The following is an 18580-nucleotide window of genomic DNA, read 5'->3' on the forward strand; positions in this document are numbered from 1 at the left end:
CCTAATCTTGAAACAGTTCCTCGCTTTTCGACTGCCAAAGAACCGGCTCTCGGCCATCAGAACTGGATCCAGGGCAGCAACAACTTTTTGCTGGTCTTGAACCATAAACCACTTACGTCAGGGCCTGGGGGCGGGATTATTGTGACCAACAAGACCAACTAAAACATGTAGCATTAACATCTTACGTTCACGGTTAATGAGAACGTAATCACTGTCCATAGCGATCAAGACGAGCAGAACAAACGTGTTGTACATGTCGTGTTTGGATGCCAATAAAGGCTCACAAAGCCAGGAGCAAAAATTGTCGGGAGAAGATGTAGTCTGCCATTGTTGTTATTATAGTTGTGGAGAGCGGAGACGTTTCCAGGTGTATACAGTGGCTCTTGAGCAAACTGGTTCTGAGACGATTCGCAAGTTGAACCAACTGCGAACGACCACCCCAACAAAAGACTTTTTGTGGTATTTTAGAGATCAACTGATCAGTTCATTAATCAACTATTTGATAGAGAGAAAATGCATTAATTCATCTCACAATTCTGTTAATCAATTTATTGTTTTATCAAATGTTCTGGTATTTTCAACCTCTACTTAGGGTGTTGGCACAAAATCTTCATGGTTTGAAAATTAATTGTTGAATTGTAATAACTTTGGTGGCTCCTTAACTTTTAATCTCGCACCATTATCAGGTCAGAATTTAAACTTGTTTTTTTGACTGAAAACAGGCAAAACTAAAGACATTCCAACAACCTAACACCTACAATGTGTTAAGTGCTGATATTATCATGTGATTCTGGTCAACATTATCACTGTGAGGATGATAGTTTGCTGAAGTTTGTATTTAATGTCAGCCTCAAAGAGGAGGGAGCATGAATGTAGACTTTTATTGACTTTTAAGCAAATTAAATCAAATCGTTGTCCTGCTTCTCAATTGGTAGTTTAGGTAGGTTTGCTGCTTTTATTTGTTTTATGTAATCAGAAACAGAATATCTTTAATTTTTGGAATTTTGGTTATTGGAAAACACAACATGAAGATGAATTTGGGCTGTTAGAAGTTGTGATGGTCATTTTTCATAATTTCCCCCATTTTATAGACCAAATAATCCCTTGATTAACTGAAAAAATCAGAATGTTCTGTGCAGTTTCTATTGTGTCATAAAAAATGAATGACAAACTAGTCAGATTTCATACTTCGCCACAAATCAGCTTACTGCAGAACTGGACACATTGGTTTTGTTTCCTGTTGATGAGATTCTGGGTCTTCTGTGTTGCAGAAGAACTCTTCAGCAGGAAATGCTTGGCTATTATCTCCCTTCACACACACACACACACACACACACACACACACACATAGAGAGAGAGCAGACACTGGCAGGAGGCTTTGTGTTACAGATGGAGGTGAAAGTTCAAACTCTGCCTTGTCATTTTCTCCCCCCTGTCCTGTGGAGATTTAAAGGAGGTCAGTGGCTGGGAGAAGCTCTCTGTTGTTTCCTCTCTTCTGATTAACAGCCACATCCAGCTCCTCCACCTCTCCTCTTCTCCTCCACTTTTCCTCCAATCCTGTAGATTTAGGGGTTCAGTGGATTGGAGAAGTCATTTCCAGGATTTATAGCGAGAAAACAAAAACTGCCGCACTCCGCTTCCTCTGCTGTCTTTTTTTGGTCCTCGCGTCTCATAACACTGACCAACCTTAGTTGTTTTGACGAGAAATAGTTGAATTAAGGTCAAATAGGCCATTTAGAGGTTACACAACAGTGACTGGAGAGGCTCTCTGTCTGGATGTCTACGTGTTTGTGTTGTATGGCCTTTATAGAAATAGAAATAAAAAGGAAAAGTTTTATAAAGTGCCACCTTTCAACTTTAATGTATTTCTCAAAGGAGGGAAAAGCAAGAAGTGAGAATGGAGAAATAGAAGAGTGACTCTCAAAGCAAAAGTATGACACTCAATTCTACACTATGTAGATCTCTTAAAAGCTTCTATATGGTGCTCTGTGACATACTTTTTTTTTTTTATTATTAATTATTATTATTCCAACAGATCAACCTGTCTTCTACCACCTGTCTATGGCCATTTATTGGCATAATTGCTGTATTGTCATGAAGAAAACTATAAATAAAATGTAAAAAAAACCCCAACAACAACATTTTCTTACTACTGAGCTTGGTATGGCCATTAAACTGTCTGACATTATTGTTTTCATCACCCAAATGTAATGTACATTAAGTTTGATGTCTGCTTTTCCATTTAGGAGGAAGAAGAGGAGATAAAACTGGAGATCAACATGTTGAAGAGTTATTCCCACCATAGAAACATTGCTACTTATTATGGAGCTTTTATTAAGAAAGGCCCTGCTGGACAGGACCACCAACTCTGGGTCAGTAAACTAATATCTGTTTTGCTATTGACTTTATTTTTAAATGATCATAGGTTTCTGTCTTATTATGTGTATTCTTTCAAGATCATTCTCCTAATAATTACTGTTTTGGTGGTGCCTCTGTATGTGTCCCTCTAGTTGGTGATGGAGTACTGTGGTGCTGGCTCTGTCACAGACTTAGTGAAGAAGACCAAGGGGAACTGTTTAAAAGAGGACTGGATAGCTTACATCTGCCGAGAGGTGCTCAGGGTAAGCTTGATGTTAAAAAAACAACAACAACAACAACAACACACGCACACTCATAAAATCATACATACGCACAATGCAATTGTATGGTTGTATCATACAGTGTTTCCCAACCTTTTTGGCCTGAGGTCACTATTTAAACTGCTTATCAATGACTTAAAGCTAATTATATCAACCATTGACTTTAAGCTTAATATATCAACTATTGACTTGAAGCTAACTATATCAACTCTTGACTTTAATCTAACTATAGCAACCATTGACTTTAAGCTTAATATATCAACTATTGACTTTAAGCTAACTATATCAACTCTTGACTTTAAGTTTACTATAGCAACTATTGACTTTAAGCTTAATATTTCAACTATTGACTTTAAGCTAACTATAGCAACTCTTGACTTTAAGCTAACTATATCAACCATTGACTTTAAGCTTAATATATCAACTATTGACTTTAAGCTTAATATATTAACTATTGACTTTAAGCTTAATATATCAACCATTGACTTTAAGCTTAATATGTCAACTATTGACTTTAAATTTAATATATCAACCATTGGCTTTAAGCTTAATATATCAACCATTGACTTTAAGCTTAATATATCAATTATTTACTTTAAGCTTAATATATCAACCATTGACTTTAAGCTTAATATATCAACCATTGACTTTAAGCTAAATATATCAACCATTGACTTTAAGCTTAATATATCAACCATTGACTTTAAGCTGACTATATCAACCATTGACTTTAAGCTAACTATATCAACCATTGACTTTAAGATGACTATGTCAACCATTTATCAATCACTTTAAGCTAACTATTTTGTCTGTTTTATCATAGATCATGGAGTTAACTTTTTTCAACTGGTAATCTATTAGTGTGAGCCATCAATTTCTGAATTTATCCAATACTTTAAACTATGTCAACCATTCATCCTGTACTTTAAAGCTAACTAATTCAACTGTTTATCCAAAACTAACAACAAAACTGATTGCTATAAAGTTGGATGCTGTCTAAAACGTAAATAAATGAGCATGCAAAGATTTGCTCATTGTTTGTGAAATAGACTGAATTGAAAACTGTACAGAGGCAATATATGTTATTTATTTTTCAAACTGATATTGTGTTTTTGTGAATATAGACTCTGAATTTTGAATTTGATCCATTATGTGTTTATTCATGTTTTAAGTGTCCCGACTTTTTGGGAAGTGGTTGGATTTCAACCAGTTGTTTTTTACCAACTGTTCAAATATCAAATCATTGATCACCTGCTAACTAGTTTTCAAGACACTTTTACAGAACTGCAACATATATTGTTCAGATGTTACTGTTGACTTGGATGTATTCTTTTGATGAAATCATCATTTCTAATTTTTCAAATTAGTTGAGCTGCTTTATAATCTTTCAAAGTACGCCCTGGAAGCAGCAGAAGGGGTAGAAGCTCCCCTGGTTAGTGATCAGTTTTGTAGTAGATCCAGCAAGGGAACTTTGTTCCTGAGGTGTTGTTATGGTCGAGGCCCTTTTTAGTGCTGGTAAAAACGGAGGTAGTAATTTGCGTGTGGATGCAAACTAAAGGCTGGATGAGTTGTTGCTGTTGTATAAGAAACATGATGCTACTTTTAGTGTTGGATTCTTTGCCAAAACATCAAAGGGAAAAACCCAAACTGAAGGCGATATTTCTTTATGTTCAGGGATCAGTATCCCTCTCATGTTTTCCCACTGTGACTCCAAGGGAATAATTGATTTATTTTTTTATTTATATACTTAAAAGGCCAGTTTAAAAGACACGTCTGTAAGATGTTATGGTTATCATTATGAGAGATCACAAGGTCCTGAGAAAGAATGCTTGCCCTGCTTTCTGTGTTTGTGGCTTTAGTAACAAACCTACACATACACAAACACTATATATAAACTCAACTCAGATCCAACATATCTGTATTTGATTGTGGCGTTTTCGAAAACCGAATAACAGTGAGTTGATTTTTAATAATAATAATAAAACTTGAGCGACAAATGGCTCTGGACCGTGGCCAGTGTTTTCCCTGTTGCTGTTAGCCATGCTGTCTCTTCATTGTTTCAACATTGCACACACACACAAACACACACACAAACACACAGAGACACTCGGCAAAGCATGGTGAAGTCATAGTCTGAAATAAGACTCACTTCCTCTGTTTATTTAGCCTCCTTTGAAGAAGCGAAAGTACAAACACACACACACACATCTCAAACTGTGCCACTGATTGGTAGCCTGAGCTACGGGGTCACTCTGCTACCTAAAGCAAGGTTATTTGGATCTTTCCTTGAAGGGAATAGCAGGGCAACATTCTTGAAATAAATCCTGCTCTTTGTTCAGTATTCCTTCAAAATAAACACATAATACTTCTACTCTTTTAAAGGAGTGTTTGCGATGACATATTTATGGCCATAGTGGTCATCTGACTGCGTGTATCTATGTGTTTATGTGTGCGTATGTTTGTCTTCCAGGGTCTTTCTCATCTTCACTCCCATCATGTGATTCACAGAGACATTAAGGGACAAAATGTTTTGCTCACGGAGAATGCTGAAGTCAAACTGGGTATGACACATCGACACATTCACTGTGGTTTCCCAAGCACATCCGTGTGCCTCCAGGCAAAACAATCACACAGCGATCAAACGTTCATACAAACATAAATCACACGACCGCAAAGACGACGCACAAAGGAGCTAAGATTGTGGTTGTTTTGTGAAATTGTCCCACTCATTTTTTATGTTGCAGTTGACTTTGGAGTGTCGGCACAGCTGGATAAGACGATCGGTCGAAGGAACACCTTCATCGGGACTCCCTATTGGATGGCTCCAGAGGTTATCGCCTGTGAAGAAAACCCTGAGGCCACATATGACTACAGGGTAGTTAATTACACAGAAATAGTTGTGTTTGTGGCAAACATTTAGCACATCCTCATTTTTCATGAATGTGTGATTTAAGGCATCCAACAGGAAATGAAAGCATTCAAGTGAAGTTATTGTCCTTAGTATCAGCCTCTTAGAACCTATGAAATAGAAAGGGTAACATTTTTAACTTGAAGAGATTGGGATTTATTGCAATTAGGGATTTGCGTTTTGAAGATACTTGCCAACTCAATTATCTATAACGTTAACGAGCAATTAATCAATTGAACGCTGCATGCATACATTGGTAAAATAAAATATATATATACACAGGACTATGCAAAAGCCTGTTTTGATAACGGACGCTTTTATTTTGAAAGGACTAAAAGAGACTTCTTGTCCATTGTACCACTAACTCAAGTAGTGATAACTTAAGATAACGTCAATGTTTTATGTTTTAGTTATGAGGTTAGTTTTCACAGTAATCTTCATATTTAAATGTGTTTTGTGTTTAAATAAGTTTTGGCTCAAATTAAACTCAGTAATTCATTCTAGCAAGGTTTGATACATAAAGATAGTTTTGCTCAAATTAATACTCATGAACTAATACTAATGAATGCTGGTCTGTTTCAGTTCAGTGATACACTGGTACACAGAGATAAAATGAAAATTAAAAAATTCACAGATCGATTAAAAATTCCATGTGATCGACCATATTCTTAACGACCATTACTCGATCATCGATTAATTATTCCCATTCCTAATTGCAATGCAATTAGCCTGAAATAATGCCCCATTTACATGTCATTTCAAATGTCTCATACCTGGATAAAAATCAAATATGACTTAATATACTTTGTTTTTGCATTCAGGCACAGTATTGAGTGTCAGTCAAGGGCCTTTTGGCTGTGCTCAATGCTAACATACGCTAACAGTACAATGTACAACAAGGAGGAAATACACTTAATGTAAACATATGTTCTGAGTGAGGGAGCCCAACAGGTTTACATAAAACAAAAATAAATGTAGTAAAACTGAGATGAACACAAAACAACAATGGAGTGTGTAGATCAGCAGTGCATAGGTGTGTGTTATGTGTGGAGGCCAGATGTCGGCTGTAGCAAGAAAGACTGGATCAGCACCATTACCACGCTGCTGTACAGAGTTTGCACACCACTTTAAAGGTGTCTGAGCTGGTGCATACGCCAAATGCCCCCGCTCAATTCAAGGCCTTCCTCAACCACATGGGTTACAACACACTGCAACCTTAAAATTATGAAAAACTGCAACCTTAAAATGATGAAGTTCAATGTGTTACCTACCAGACTGTACATCAACTAATATGATGCCTGCAGCACAGCAGTCAACGGTAGATTTCTGGTGTCATTTCCTCTCTGTGGCAGCGTTTTCTCATCAAAAAATAATAACATAATAAACCTTGATCGCTCTGACAGATAATGCTATGGTTAAGGCGATTGCTTCTCGCTAGATCGTGCCTCGGCTGTGTGAAAAGAAGCACTCCCACAGAGTGAACACATGGGCTGCCTTTTCGAGCCTGGAAGGCCCAGGTGAATAAGATCAGCTGGCGACCCTCCCATGTCAGACAATTTCCTGCTAAGGTTGGCCCGCCTCCAAGACAGGGGGTGGGTGTGACCCTGTGTAGACAGCTGTATTGATTAAATACAGACCAGACCTCAAATCTGATTGCAATCCCTCTTGGTTTTTCTGGGCTACATGCAAATCAGGTCTGGCCGTACTTCAGTCTGAAGCAAGGTTATAATAGTTTGGGATTTTTCATTAGTTTTAGTTTTAATTTCATTGTCAATTTTTTTTTCAAATTCAGTCAGTTTTAATTAGTTTTTATTTTTGGAAAATGCTTAGTTTTAGTTTAGGTTTTAGTTTTAGTGTTTTGTAACCACACGATACAGTTTCAGTTAGTTTACTAGTTTACTTTCGTTAACTATAATAACCTTGGTCTGAATCATGGTTAAACTGCAGTTTTTCAAGCAGAATAGCTATAGTAAGATCTCGCCTGGTATGTCTACCCCACTCCCAAACTAGGTAGAGTTGAATCTTACCAACTGCATTATTCTTTTAGCCAGGAGTGTATATTGTCCTGCCCTAGTGTGCTTTGATTGGCTAGTACTCATTACGCATCCCAACGTCTTTACAGTCAAGATAACTATCCATAATTCGCACAAACACATGGCTCATCTTTCCAGGATCCAACCACTCCATCACCGACACAGACCAATGCTGTCTCACCCACACAATTCATTAACTGGTAGTACTGATCGGGGATCGGATAAACGCTACAGCAGCTCAGTCACACTCTGTATGATTGTATAGGCGTGTTTCCACTGAGTACCTTCTGAGTACTTTTTGGAAAGTGGCTGAGTGTTTTGGCTCCGCCCACTAGTTAGTTCCACTCGGCCTCTGTTCCCATACAGGTAGTTTTGATGAGTCCGAATGTAACAACCGACTGACACAGCAGGCAGTGTTGCCAAATTAGCAACTTTGTCGCTATATTTACCGACAATTCAGACCCCTCTATTCAGACTCTTTTTCAAAAAATCAACTAGTGACAAATCTAGGGACTTTTTCTGGTGTTATTGGAGTTCCTACTCTTCTTAACGAGTAGCGCCGTCCCAAAGCACTCACAAGCGGCCCAGTCCTCCCACTGCAGTCTCTCCCAGCTGCAGTCAGAGCAGGAGCTGTTAACCCCTCAGCGTCCAGTTTGCACCAGTCTGCAAATGAATCATGCATGTGCAAAATTGCCGTTCAGTAGCGGCAGGTAGGTACTTTCTGAGCCGCTACCTGAGCCGCTAACTGGTGGAGTTGGGCGGATCTTGGGCGGATCTTGGGCGAATCCTCTCTCCCAAGCCACACCCATATCAGCTCACTAGAGGGAAAAGTACCTAAGGGAAACAAGCCTTATATGTTGCCACCACTGGAGTCCCAGACCACTTACAAAACTGGTAACATGTGGGAGGAGTAAAGATTATGAATGCCATTTGATTTCAGTCTGTCTCAAATGCTTCTTGGATGCTACCCAATTAGCCCAAGATGCATGAGTTTTTCGTTGAGTCCAAGCCTACATCACATATTCAACAAAAGTAATTACGTTTTATAACAGAATTTCATGACTGACAAAAAACAAAAACATGTTTCAAGCCAAAACTCTTCTGTCATGCTGAGCAAACATCATCCAAACTTTTGGACTCCAAAAAGTTTCCAGTCATTCCTTCTGTTTAGATATATCAGATACATCCTCAGTGGAATCTCAGCTAATTGTATGCTTTTCTGGAAGTAATCAGACTTTGACTTATAAAGTCCAGTACATCATTTCAAGGAATCCACTGATTCTTTGATTCTTTTGTAGAACGCCAGAAGTTTGGCTCCAAGTCTTGGAAATTGTTTCTCTAATTCCTGGATCTGTGCTCTCACACTATGCACAGACTGATTTACTGTTTGAATATAAAGGGGAAATCCAAAGTTTACAGGAAATCAACCGAGCTGAGCTTTGTGTTTGCGCCAGTCTTAACCTTTTCCTGTCCCTCTCCTTCACAGAGTGACCTCTGGTCTTTAGGCATCACTGCTTTAGAGATGGCTGAAGGAGCTCCCCGTAAGTTAGAAACCCACCTGTTACACACATTGTTGTTTGAAGTCATTGAACGAGTTGTTTTCCTGGATGTAAATTAATGTCCCCTCCCGGTCCTCTCTCTCTTTTACTCTCAATCTCTGTTTATAGCTCTTTGTGACATGCATCCAATGAGAGCGCTGTTTTTGATCCCACGAAACCCTCCACCTAAACTTAAATCAAAGAAATGGTAAGTCTACAAAATCACTATCTCTCTCTCTCTCTCTCACACACACACACACATATACACACAGCAGGAAGTGGAGGGCAGGGTTTAGGTTTTCTGCTCTGAAAACACGGCTTGAAAGTGGTCTTTGTTGTTGGGGTCAAGCATTTGGCCATCAGACAAACGATATTTCTCAGCACTCTCTTGTTATGATGGAACTGAAAGCTCAGAGTCACTGGCATGTCCAGGCATGTTCATCGGACAAACCTAATAGAATGGAGCATGGAGCATGACACCTCATGATGGTGCAACATAAAAATTAAGCAGCATGGGGCCTGCTGTCAGCTTTGCTCTAAAGTTTTGGCTTTTCCAGAAGTTTCCATGTCCCATTTAGCATGGCAACTCTTTCAGCAAATGTAAAAACCACCTCAACCAAGTGTAACATATTAATGAAGTTTTTGCAGAGATTTTATTGAATTTTGCAGTGTGCATTCAGCATTTTGAATGCAATCTTTTCTGTTTGATGTTTATTGTGTGATTTTTGTGTTTTTGTAATTTTTTGTGTTTTTACGTGTGTGTTTTTTGTGTATTTTGTGTTTTTGTGTAATTTTTTGTGTTTTTATGTGTATTTTTTGTGTTTTTATGTGTTTTTGTCATTTTTGTGTTTTTATGTTTTTTTGTCATTTTTTTTGTATTTTTTGTGTTTTTATTTGTTTTTTATGTATGTTTTTTGTCATTTATTTGTGTGTGTTATGGTTTTTTTTGTGTGTGTTATTGGTGTGTTTTTGTGTGTTTTTTTGTGTTCAAAATGTTGATCCAGTAAGTCAAAATGACAAAATAATAATCAGGTGAGGTTGTGCTGAAAAAATGATACCAGTATTGAATGATAAACATTTTTTTAAGTCGTTTATACAGGCAGAATGAAAAAGACTCTTACTGGGGATTTCCACCGGACGCGTTACAGCAGCAGCACGTCTCCACAGCGCTTTTGCTGCGTCTGTCAATTCACACCGGGCGCGTTACAGCAGCAGCACGTCAGCTTAGCGAGCCGGCCGTATACACGCGAGATAACGAGATCACGCGATAATCTTGACCATACGGGAGACCGCAAGATCCCGTGATAAACTTTAAACTCTATTTATACAGTCTATGGATAAACTGTGTGTATAAAGTAAACAACAACAACAAAAACCAACTTACTTTGCTTCTCTGAGGTAAAAGATATGTTGATCTGACCATCTATCCTTATAAAAACAATATGTTATGTCATAAATGATTGTATGATGTTCCACTTCAACAATCTGTCTCTTGTCGTCCGTGTCGCCGATCCTCTGAGACCCTTTGATTGATTGATTGCCGATCTGGTGCCCCGGTCGTAACATAATGTTGATGTGAAGTAGTTTTAGGCTGCATGAACTGCGTATTGTGTTTTATTTTGAAAGGGGCGGAAGTGTTTTACGCTGATTCTGAGTCGGACTTCCTGTCTGGTGCGATCTGCTCTGTTGAGATTCACGCGATTTGGCAGCGTCTCGCGGAGAAATAGAAGTCCTACCTAATGCTCGCGTAGAGACGCTGACGCGACGCTGCAGTAACGTTACGCTACGCGCCCGGTGGAAATGCTCTCATTGATTAGAGTGTTACCTATTTGCAACGTCATACGCGACGCTGACGTGACGCTGCAGTAACGCGCCCGGTGGAAATCAGGCTTTAGAAAACTTGTGGACAACACCTTATAGTTGGATTGGATAGAGATCAGATCACTTTTTCATCTCATGTGAACCACTCCAGAGTTTGTTTGGAACCAGACCAAGACCACGTCCTCATAGAGTGTTGGTGCAGTTGAATTAGGTCATCTTCAATAAGGAGGTGGGGAAAAAAATTGATACAGCATAGTATTTTGTGTGGCAATATTATATCAATTCATGACCGCCAAGTATCAATATTTAGTGTTCCTTCAGCTGCCGGGATGTCAGCATTTTTCCAGTTGTTTTTTTTGGGAGGCAGTAGGAGGCTCACTTTAAGGAATATACTGGAGATACTGGAATCATATGAAACTAGAAGATCTAAGGAATCTATAGACACCATGTGTGACATATTGTGTCTGGAAACACTGATTAGAGCAATATTAAAATAATAACTGAAATGATGCTTCAGTTAGTTTAAGTTAGCATTTTAGCTCCCTGGGGTCTGTCCTCTAACACTTTTTGAATGTTTTGTTTTGGTTAGATGCCTGAAATAAGGTCAGTGGTTAACACAAGCTGAAGAGATGTTCGTTTTGTTTTATGACATTAAACACATTTGTAAATAATAGAGGTTGGGGAAAAAGTCGATACAGCACAGTATCACAGTATTTATACGTGGAAGTATTATATCGATTCATGGCTGCAGAGTATCAATATTTAGCGTTTATTACGTGTCAGCATTTTCGCCGTTTTTTTTTCTTTTTCGGAGGCCGTAGCGGGCTCACTTTGAGTAATATACTGGTATCATATAAACTAGGAGATCTAAGGATTCCAGTGTTTCCCACAGACCAGGTAGCAATGTGTGGTGCTCCACTGACACCGTTGGGTGAATCGAGTGTCACAGTGTGGTGCAGTCGGTCATCGGGTGGATGCAGCGGGCGGTGTTCAACACTTTCTGAAGCTGCCACATGAAAAAACCTGTTTCTATTGTTCTTCAGAGTCACCTGCTGAGACACTATAAAGCTACAGCATTTCAGCTTAATCTTACTTCTTTAAAAGTAAGTTACTTAAGAGAAGACAACTAAAAACATTTTTACCAGAACCCTGCCTGGTTTCATTCCTCACCCCAACTAGTTCAATCTTTAGATTCTGTGTCAGGAATGATTTGCACAAAACAACTTCAATTGGAGGTTTTTATTTCAAATAATTAACTTAAGACCTACCTCAACCAATAACCTGTTCTAACTGTTTTGGTAAAATAATGTAAAAAATAAAATATATTGACACAAATAAAATAAAGAAAATAAAGAAACTACCTAAGGAACAAAGCCTGATTCAGATTCTGTAGCCTATTTAGTGCACAGCTTCATGTCCTATCAGAACACCTAATTTTTCTTGGCTTCCTGAAAAACAACTCAAGTGCTCTTCATAAGGGACCTCCTTGGGTTCAGGACCATTTATGGATAGTCTTGCTTGAGAAACAGCAAAAAAACAGCCACAGACAAATCAGAATTAAAATTCCCCACTCGTTTTTTTTTTTTTATTTAAAGGTCTAAACATCTCTGTTTCCACCTCACCTGTTGTTTCAGCAGCTGCCTGTCTTACAGGAGCATTTTGTCTGCTGCCCTCCTCTATTTCTCCCTGAGCACCACTGTTTGATGCCTATAGAACATTCAGATAAATTAACGTTTACGAGCCATTTGACTGTTCAACTTTGTTTCAGACTGATACCTCCTCATGCTGCTCCTTGTCCTCTTGACGAGGCCGTTTTTGCCGTGAAAAAAAACTTTCAATACTCATCTGGATTAAAGCAGGAAACATTCAGAAAAACTACTGATAACTACAACAATAATAATATTCATAATAACTTGAAAAATGTGGTCTATTCTTTTTGATTTGACTGTGGGCATAGTAGTCTACTCTATCCCCTCAAATATTAGGGCTGTAAAGTCCTAAATTCTTTAAATATATCACTTTATTATCATTTTAAACCCTTTTAGGTGAGAAAGTAGCCGTTTAGATCCCCAGTGCGTCGTTAATTTGTCTAAATACCAGCTGTTTACAATTTTGTTCGGACGAATTCGGCGCTACTCAAGCTAGCCGTCGTGAGCAACGCACTTCCGGTTACATTCACAAAAATAAAACGCCCGTTGCCCTTTATAACGTTAGACTTTGTGCTTTTACTTTGAAAACAGGAAGCGAACCTACCCTCGATGTAGCTAGCTTGAAGCAGCCGCTTTGACTGCTCTTGTCCCGTTAACGGCATTTAAGGAAACCATTGAATATGCCTTAACGTTACCGGAGAGTCTTGAGAGCTCTGAGACCGGCCCGGTTAATTGTAAAACATTTATTTATTGATGTGAATGTGGTGTTTTCTGTGTGTTGGCTAACGTTACAGACGTTAGAGTTTTTTTAATCACCTAGAGAGGAAAAAAAACCAATAATAAATTAAGAGAATGATCGCTCTAGAAGTTTTTTTTCCTTTTTCCTTTTTTTCCTATTCGTGATCTGTTTTTTCCACCGTACAGATTTATTTTGGATATAATATATATATATATATATATATATATATATATATATATATATATATTAAAGTTTTTAAAAAAAACAGTAGAGAGTATGAGAGTCTGTCCGTCAGCAAGAAACACTTTTACATTGTTTGTCATTTTCATCAGTCCCACGTGAGGCTGATCATTACTGAGTGACATAATTTACATTTTACCTTCATCATCTAACCTAATAAAATATTGGCCGGTGTTCAGCGGACACAATCATGTTCTGGGATATTAAATAATTAATGTATCACCAGGATCGTCTACTACGACGGCGTATTAGGGCCATGTATGAAAAAAAAAAATAAATAAATAGGAACCCAGGGGAGAGGGACCCAGCCACCATGGCATGATTAAAAACAGATAACATGAGGTGATGTTACGACATCACCACATTTCATTCCTTTCTACCTGCGGGATGTCTCTTCTTCTCCATCACTCGCTCTGTTTAAGGTGTTTTATCAGAGCAGGGCCGGAGTGGGGCCACTTTTCAGCCCGGGAATTTCAGGCCCAAGACCGGCCCACTTTTTCCATGGTAGTGGAAATTGGACAAATGAAGCAACAGTTCAGCTCTTACTATCCTGTAGTTTTTTTTATTAATACCATGGTTCAACAGATAATGTAAAGGTTAAATAATAATCCACTTAAGCTGAGAAGTTAACAAAAAATATTTCACTATTCCACAAGGATACAGTAGGTTGATAAATTAACAAAAGCATAAAATAAATAATGCATATTGCTTCATCATGGACTGTCATATACTGCTCTTTCTTACATTAAATAACTTTAATTCATATTGTTTACTCTGTTATCTTCTCTACCTGTCCCTGTAGTCATGGCCTCCTCATTGCAAATTTCGGGCTCATCATTTTCAGCAGGAGACTGGCTTATCTGCTGCTCAGAAGCTACAAAGAAAAAAGAATTTCACTGCATAGCCTACACAGATCAAGTTTGAGTTTTGTTATCAATATTTTCATAATATTGCCAAAGTCTATGAATCGCCATATATCAGGTGATATAAAAAGGCTTATATTTTAATTCAATTCAATATTTTCCTTGCGAATAGGTTGACAACGCTTCAACGATATTAACCACGTTACAACGTTAGCCGAACAGTTACGTTGCATTAAGCCTATGTCTCTCTTTACCAGTTATCACTTGTGTTTGTCCTCTCGAAAATAAATCTGTAAGCTTGGCACATTTGGCAGCATCCTCCTCCAATGCCTTTCTTTTCTTCAACCTGGCTTTTTCAGCCCCTCCTGGCCTCTTCCTCCCATCCATCCTCCCCAACGTGTATCGTTGAGATAGGGCTGGCCCAGCTATCGGTAGCCTACCTGAGAAAACTTTTTTGGAAAGACGGCTATGGACCCAACCAACTTTATTTGGGAGGGGAGAACTCCCTCACATGGTACAACCCATGCTGAGGCTGCGGTGTCAGAATGCAAAACGTGTTTAGCGTACTTTAAGAGGAGATGGACTAACGTGAAAAATGTCAAATAAATAAAGAAAGAAATTATCGGCCGGCCCAAAAGTGAAGCGGCCCACCGGGAACTCTCCCGATTCTCCCGATTACCCACACCGGGCCTGTATCAGAGTGATCCGACTGACGCTCCCTCCTCCTCGCGTTCACACGGAGCGCTCTCTTTCAGACCTCCTCTGCTTCTTGTTGACAGTTACAGTGTGTAACATTCGTCTAAACTTATTTCACAGCAGCAGGTTTATTGTTCCCAGCCTTCATTCCTCACGGACATTCTCATGTGATGCGTCTTTACGCGTGCCATGAAGCGTGTGCCTTTTGAAGTGTGTGTGTGTGTGTGTGTGTGTTTGTCTGTGTGTGTATGTGTGTGGCACCGGACGGACCCAGTGAGGCATGGACCAGTATTATCCCCCTCCCCTGGGTCGTTTTTTTTTTCATACTTGGCCCTAATAGTCGTCCTAATATATACAGAAGCAAATAATAATAAATAAATAATATGAAGGCATTCCCGTGCCCCTGAGCTGGACACAGTTCACAGTATAAATACACAATGGAGGTTGTTATTCATGTGCAGGTGTTTGTTAAACAGAGAAAACACTTATTAGTGCCACGGCTGAGCACTCTCCTTCACTGCAAGCAGTGAAGGAGAGTGCCTCGAGCAAAGCTCGAGGCATCTCTTATTATTGCTCATGTGTATTATTCTTTATAGGTTATTCTTCCGTAAAAACTTTGGCGCGTAACTAGTCTCACAGCTTTGAGAAATCGCGAAAAGTAAAAACGTCAAAAGTTGCGCCCTAATCGGGAATCGTGTGGAATGACTTTTTTTAGCGATCGGCGCGCACGTTTTCGCACAACGTGCACAAACGTGCACTTTTTGGCCCATCCGGAACGCATTGCACCAACTTTGGGGCCTCACCATTCGCAAACCGTTGCTCGTAAAATTCCGAACCGATTTAGAAAGTTTTAGGGCCTGAATTTAACTCTAGTCCTGTGAAATTTCAAAGCAATTGCATATATAGTTTTCCATTTTTCCAAACTAATGGGGAGGGCGATTTTCCCATGTGTGAGTATTGCGCGGAATGTTCAGAGTCTAGAGTGATGATGTCATCAGGCAGAGTGTAGAGGGAGAGAAGGAATTGTCAGAAAATAAATTTGAAAACTGCGCTCCAGGCCGCAAATTCCACTCTACAGAAATAATTTATACATAGAAACGGAGGACAATTTGTCTTCTCACTCACAATCCTCTGGTAAAGCTGTCAGAGTTAAAGTTTGGGCGTAGGACACAGAGAAGTGCCACCAAAACGCACCAACTGCCCCATTGTGTCCCATATTAAAAACACAGGAGGATTCCAGAAAAAATTAGATTTAAGAGTTTTTTTAGATTGCTCTAACAAAGCTATTTTTTCATTTTTCTTAAAAAAAAATATATGTAGATGTTCAGGAAGAACTCAGGACGCTCAGAGTGAAGTCGGATCAATGATAGGTATTATGGTTTTGCCGAAAATGCTTTCTGTTCGAGGCCAGAATTTTCAGTTTTTCAGCCTCTGGCTGCTCAGTGTGGCAGAACTGTCTCCACCTTCAGTTAATTTCAGTTGATTGCTCTGCTCTGATTGGTCGACTCCACCTGGTCACGTGGTTGCTTAGCTACCAAAGCCTCCCCCAACCTCCTACCCCCCCACACTCCTCCAACACAGACATTCGTGTTGACGAATGTGAAGACAGTGTGAAGACATTCACACTGAACAGACCTGTTTTTTCATGAAACACGAGACCTTATAACTTGAGCATACATTGTCCAATCTGCCTCAAACTTGTCATACATGATGATGGCTCATCACTGACCAGTTGTACTAAAAATGTTTCATAAATTCCCGCCCTTTTTGATTAGCCACGCCCCCTTTCATAACTAATGAACCGTTTGTCCTACAAACTTGTATAAGGTGTCAGATTACTCAGGACAGAGTTCCTGTTTAACTGGTGATTGATAACCCCGCCCCTTTTCATTAGCCACGCCCCTTTTACTAACTAATGAACCGTTTGTCCTACAGACTTGTATGAAGTGTCTGTGAACTCAGGAGAGAGTCCCTGTTTAACTGGTGGTTGATAACCCCGCCCCTTTTGAGTAGCCACGCCCATTTTAGTAGCCACGCCCCTTATGCTAACTAATGAACCGTTTGACCTACAGACTTGTATGAGGTGTCTATGAACTCAGGACAGAGTCCCTGTTTAACTGCTGATTGAAGCCACGCCCCCTTTGAGTAGCCACGCCCCCTTTTACTAATTTGTGAACCGTTTGTCCGACAGACTTGTATGAGGTGTTTGTGAACTCAGGACAGAGTCCCTGTTTAACTGCTGATTTAAGCCACAAGAATCATCCGGCAGTAGTCCCGTGGCACTCCAAAATTTCCCTGGAATTTTGTTTCTAGTTATTATTATTATTATTATTATTATTATTATTAGTGCATGTCTCCAGCTGTTAAAGCGACTGACAGCTGATCCAGCTGTGATCTGCTGCCGCCGTCATTAGAAACGGACGTCGCTTCACGTGACGCTCCGGAGGGAAGGACGTATCATGTCTCTTAAATCGTTTCCTCTCTCCTCGCTTCCCTCACTTGCGTGTCTCCATGCATCCCCGGTGGGCGGGACTAAGACGCAAGTGAACGGCGCAAGTGAGGGATGCAGGGATGCGAAATAGACGACATGGGACGCATTCTATGTGTGGGAAACACTGGATTCTATAGGCACCATGTTCGTATCGCCCATATTGCAGGCGCACTAGAGACTTCCACTGGCCGAGCTAGTGGTTTGTCTCTCTGCTGACTAGAATGGTGATAAAATTATCTTGCTGTTCTTTTACTCTTTCTAAATGTTAATGGACCGAATTAATCAAATTGAAATGTGCGATTTTGCCGGCTATGTAACGTTCAAAAAAATGATCCACCAATTTGCAGACAACTATTTCCGAATTTAGGTCAATGGGAAAACATTTTTATGGACCCAATGGCGTCACATGATGTTGTAATTCCATGTTAGGCCACTACAAAAACTCTCTTCAAAGCCGGGCACTCCTCCTGGGGGCTTGCAATGGACACAGTGTTGTTGCTGCCATCTCCAATCTCAATCAGAGTGATTCTCTCTCTCTCTCTCTCTCTCTCTCTCTCTCTCTCCTGTCTCCTTCTCTCCCATATATAATGGATCAGCTCTTCAGATTGAACTTGTGGTTGAACTCATGCTGTCTTTCATTCAGTATTAATGTAATCAGAAACACTAGTTCTTAGGACAGCTTTTAATAGCTCCTATGGTCTGCAGTGCTTTCCAACCTTTTTACCTCGGGGCCTCCCCAAGCCAACAAGCAGCATCACACATATCTTCCCTGCTTTCTGTCCTTGTCTGTCCATGCTCTGAACACACACCTCTCAAAATCGAGGAATGTTTCAGTTTGCAGATATTTTCTGAGCAAAATTTCAACTCAACATTTTAAACAGGATTTTTCTTAATAATCCAACAAGTGATTACTAGTTTGCACTCGCTAGGTGAGTTTAAACACTTATTTAATGTTTTTTGGCA

The 18580-nt window shown here is 39.5% G+C and overlaps 1 protein-coding gene across 1 annotated transcript in view; it reads left to right on the forward strand.

Moving 5' to 3' along the window:
- si:zfos-2326c3.2 (mitogen-activated protein kinase kinase kinase kinase 4) overlaps positions 1 to 18580 on the forward strand; it is a 116780-nt gene that overhangs the window by 19908 nt on the left and 78292 nt on the right. Inside the window, exons 4-9 of the mRNA XM_059345611.1 lie at positions 2247 to 2372; positions 2511 to 2621; positions 5110 to 5200; positions 5384 to 5514; positions 9067 to 9121; positions 9248 to 9326. Of these exons, the coding sequence (XP_059201594.1) occupies positions 2247 to 2372; positions 2511 to 2621; positions 5110 to 5200; positions 5384 to 5514; positions 9067 to 9121; positions 9248 to 9326 (593 nt within the window). The remainder of the gene's footprint in view (positions 1 to 2246; positions 2373 to 2510; positions 2622 to 5109; positions 5201 to 5383; positions 5515 to 9066; positions 9122 to 9247; positions 9327 to 18580) is intronic.

Source organism: Centropristis striata, chromosome 12 (assembly GCF_030273125.1).
Source record: "Centropristis striata isolate RG_2023a ecotype Rhode Island chromosome 12, C.striata_1.0, whole genome shotgun sequence".
NCBI lineage: Eukaryota > Metazoa > Chordata > Actinopteri > Perciformes > Serranidae > Centropristis > Centropristis striata.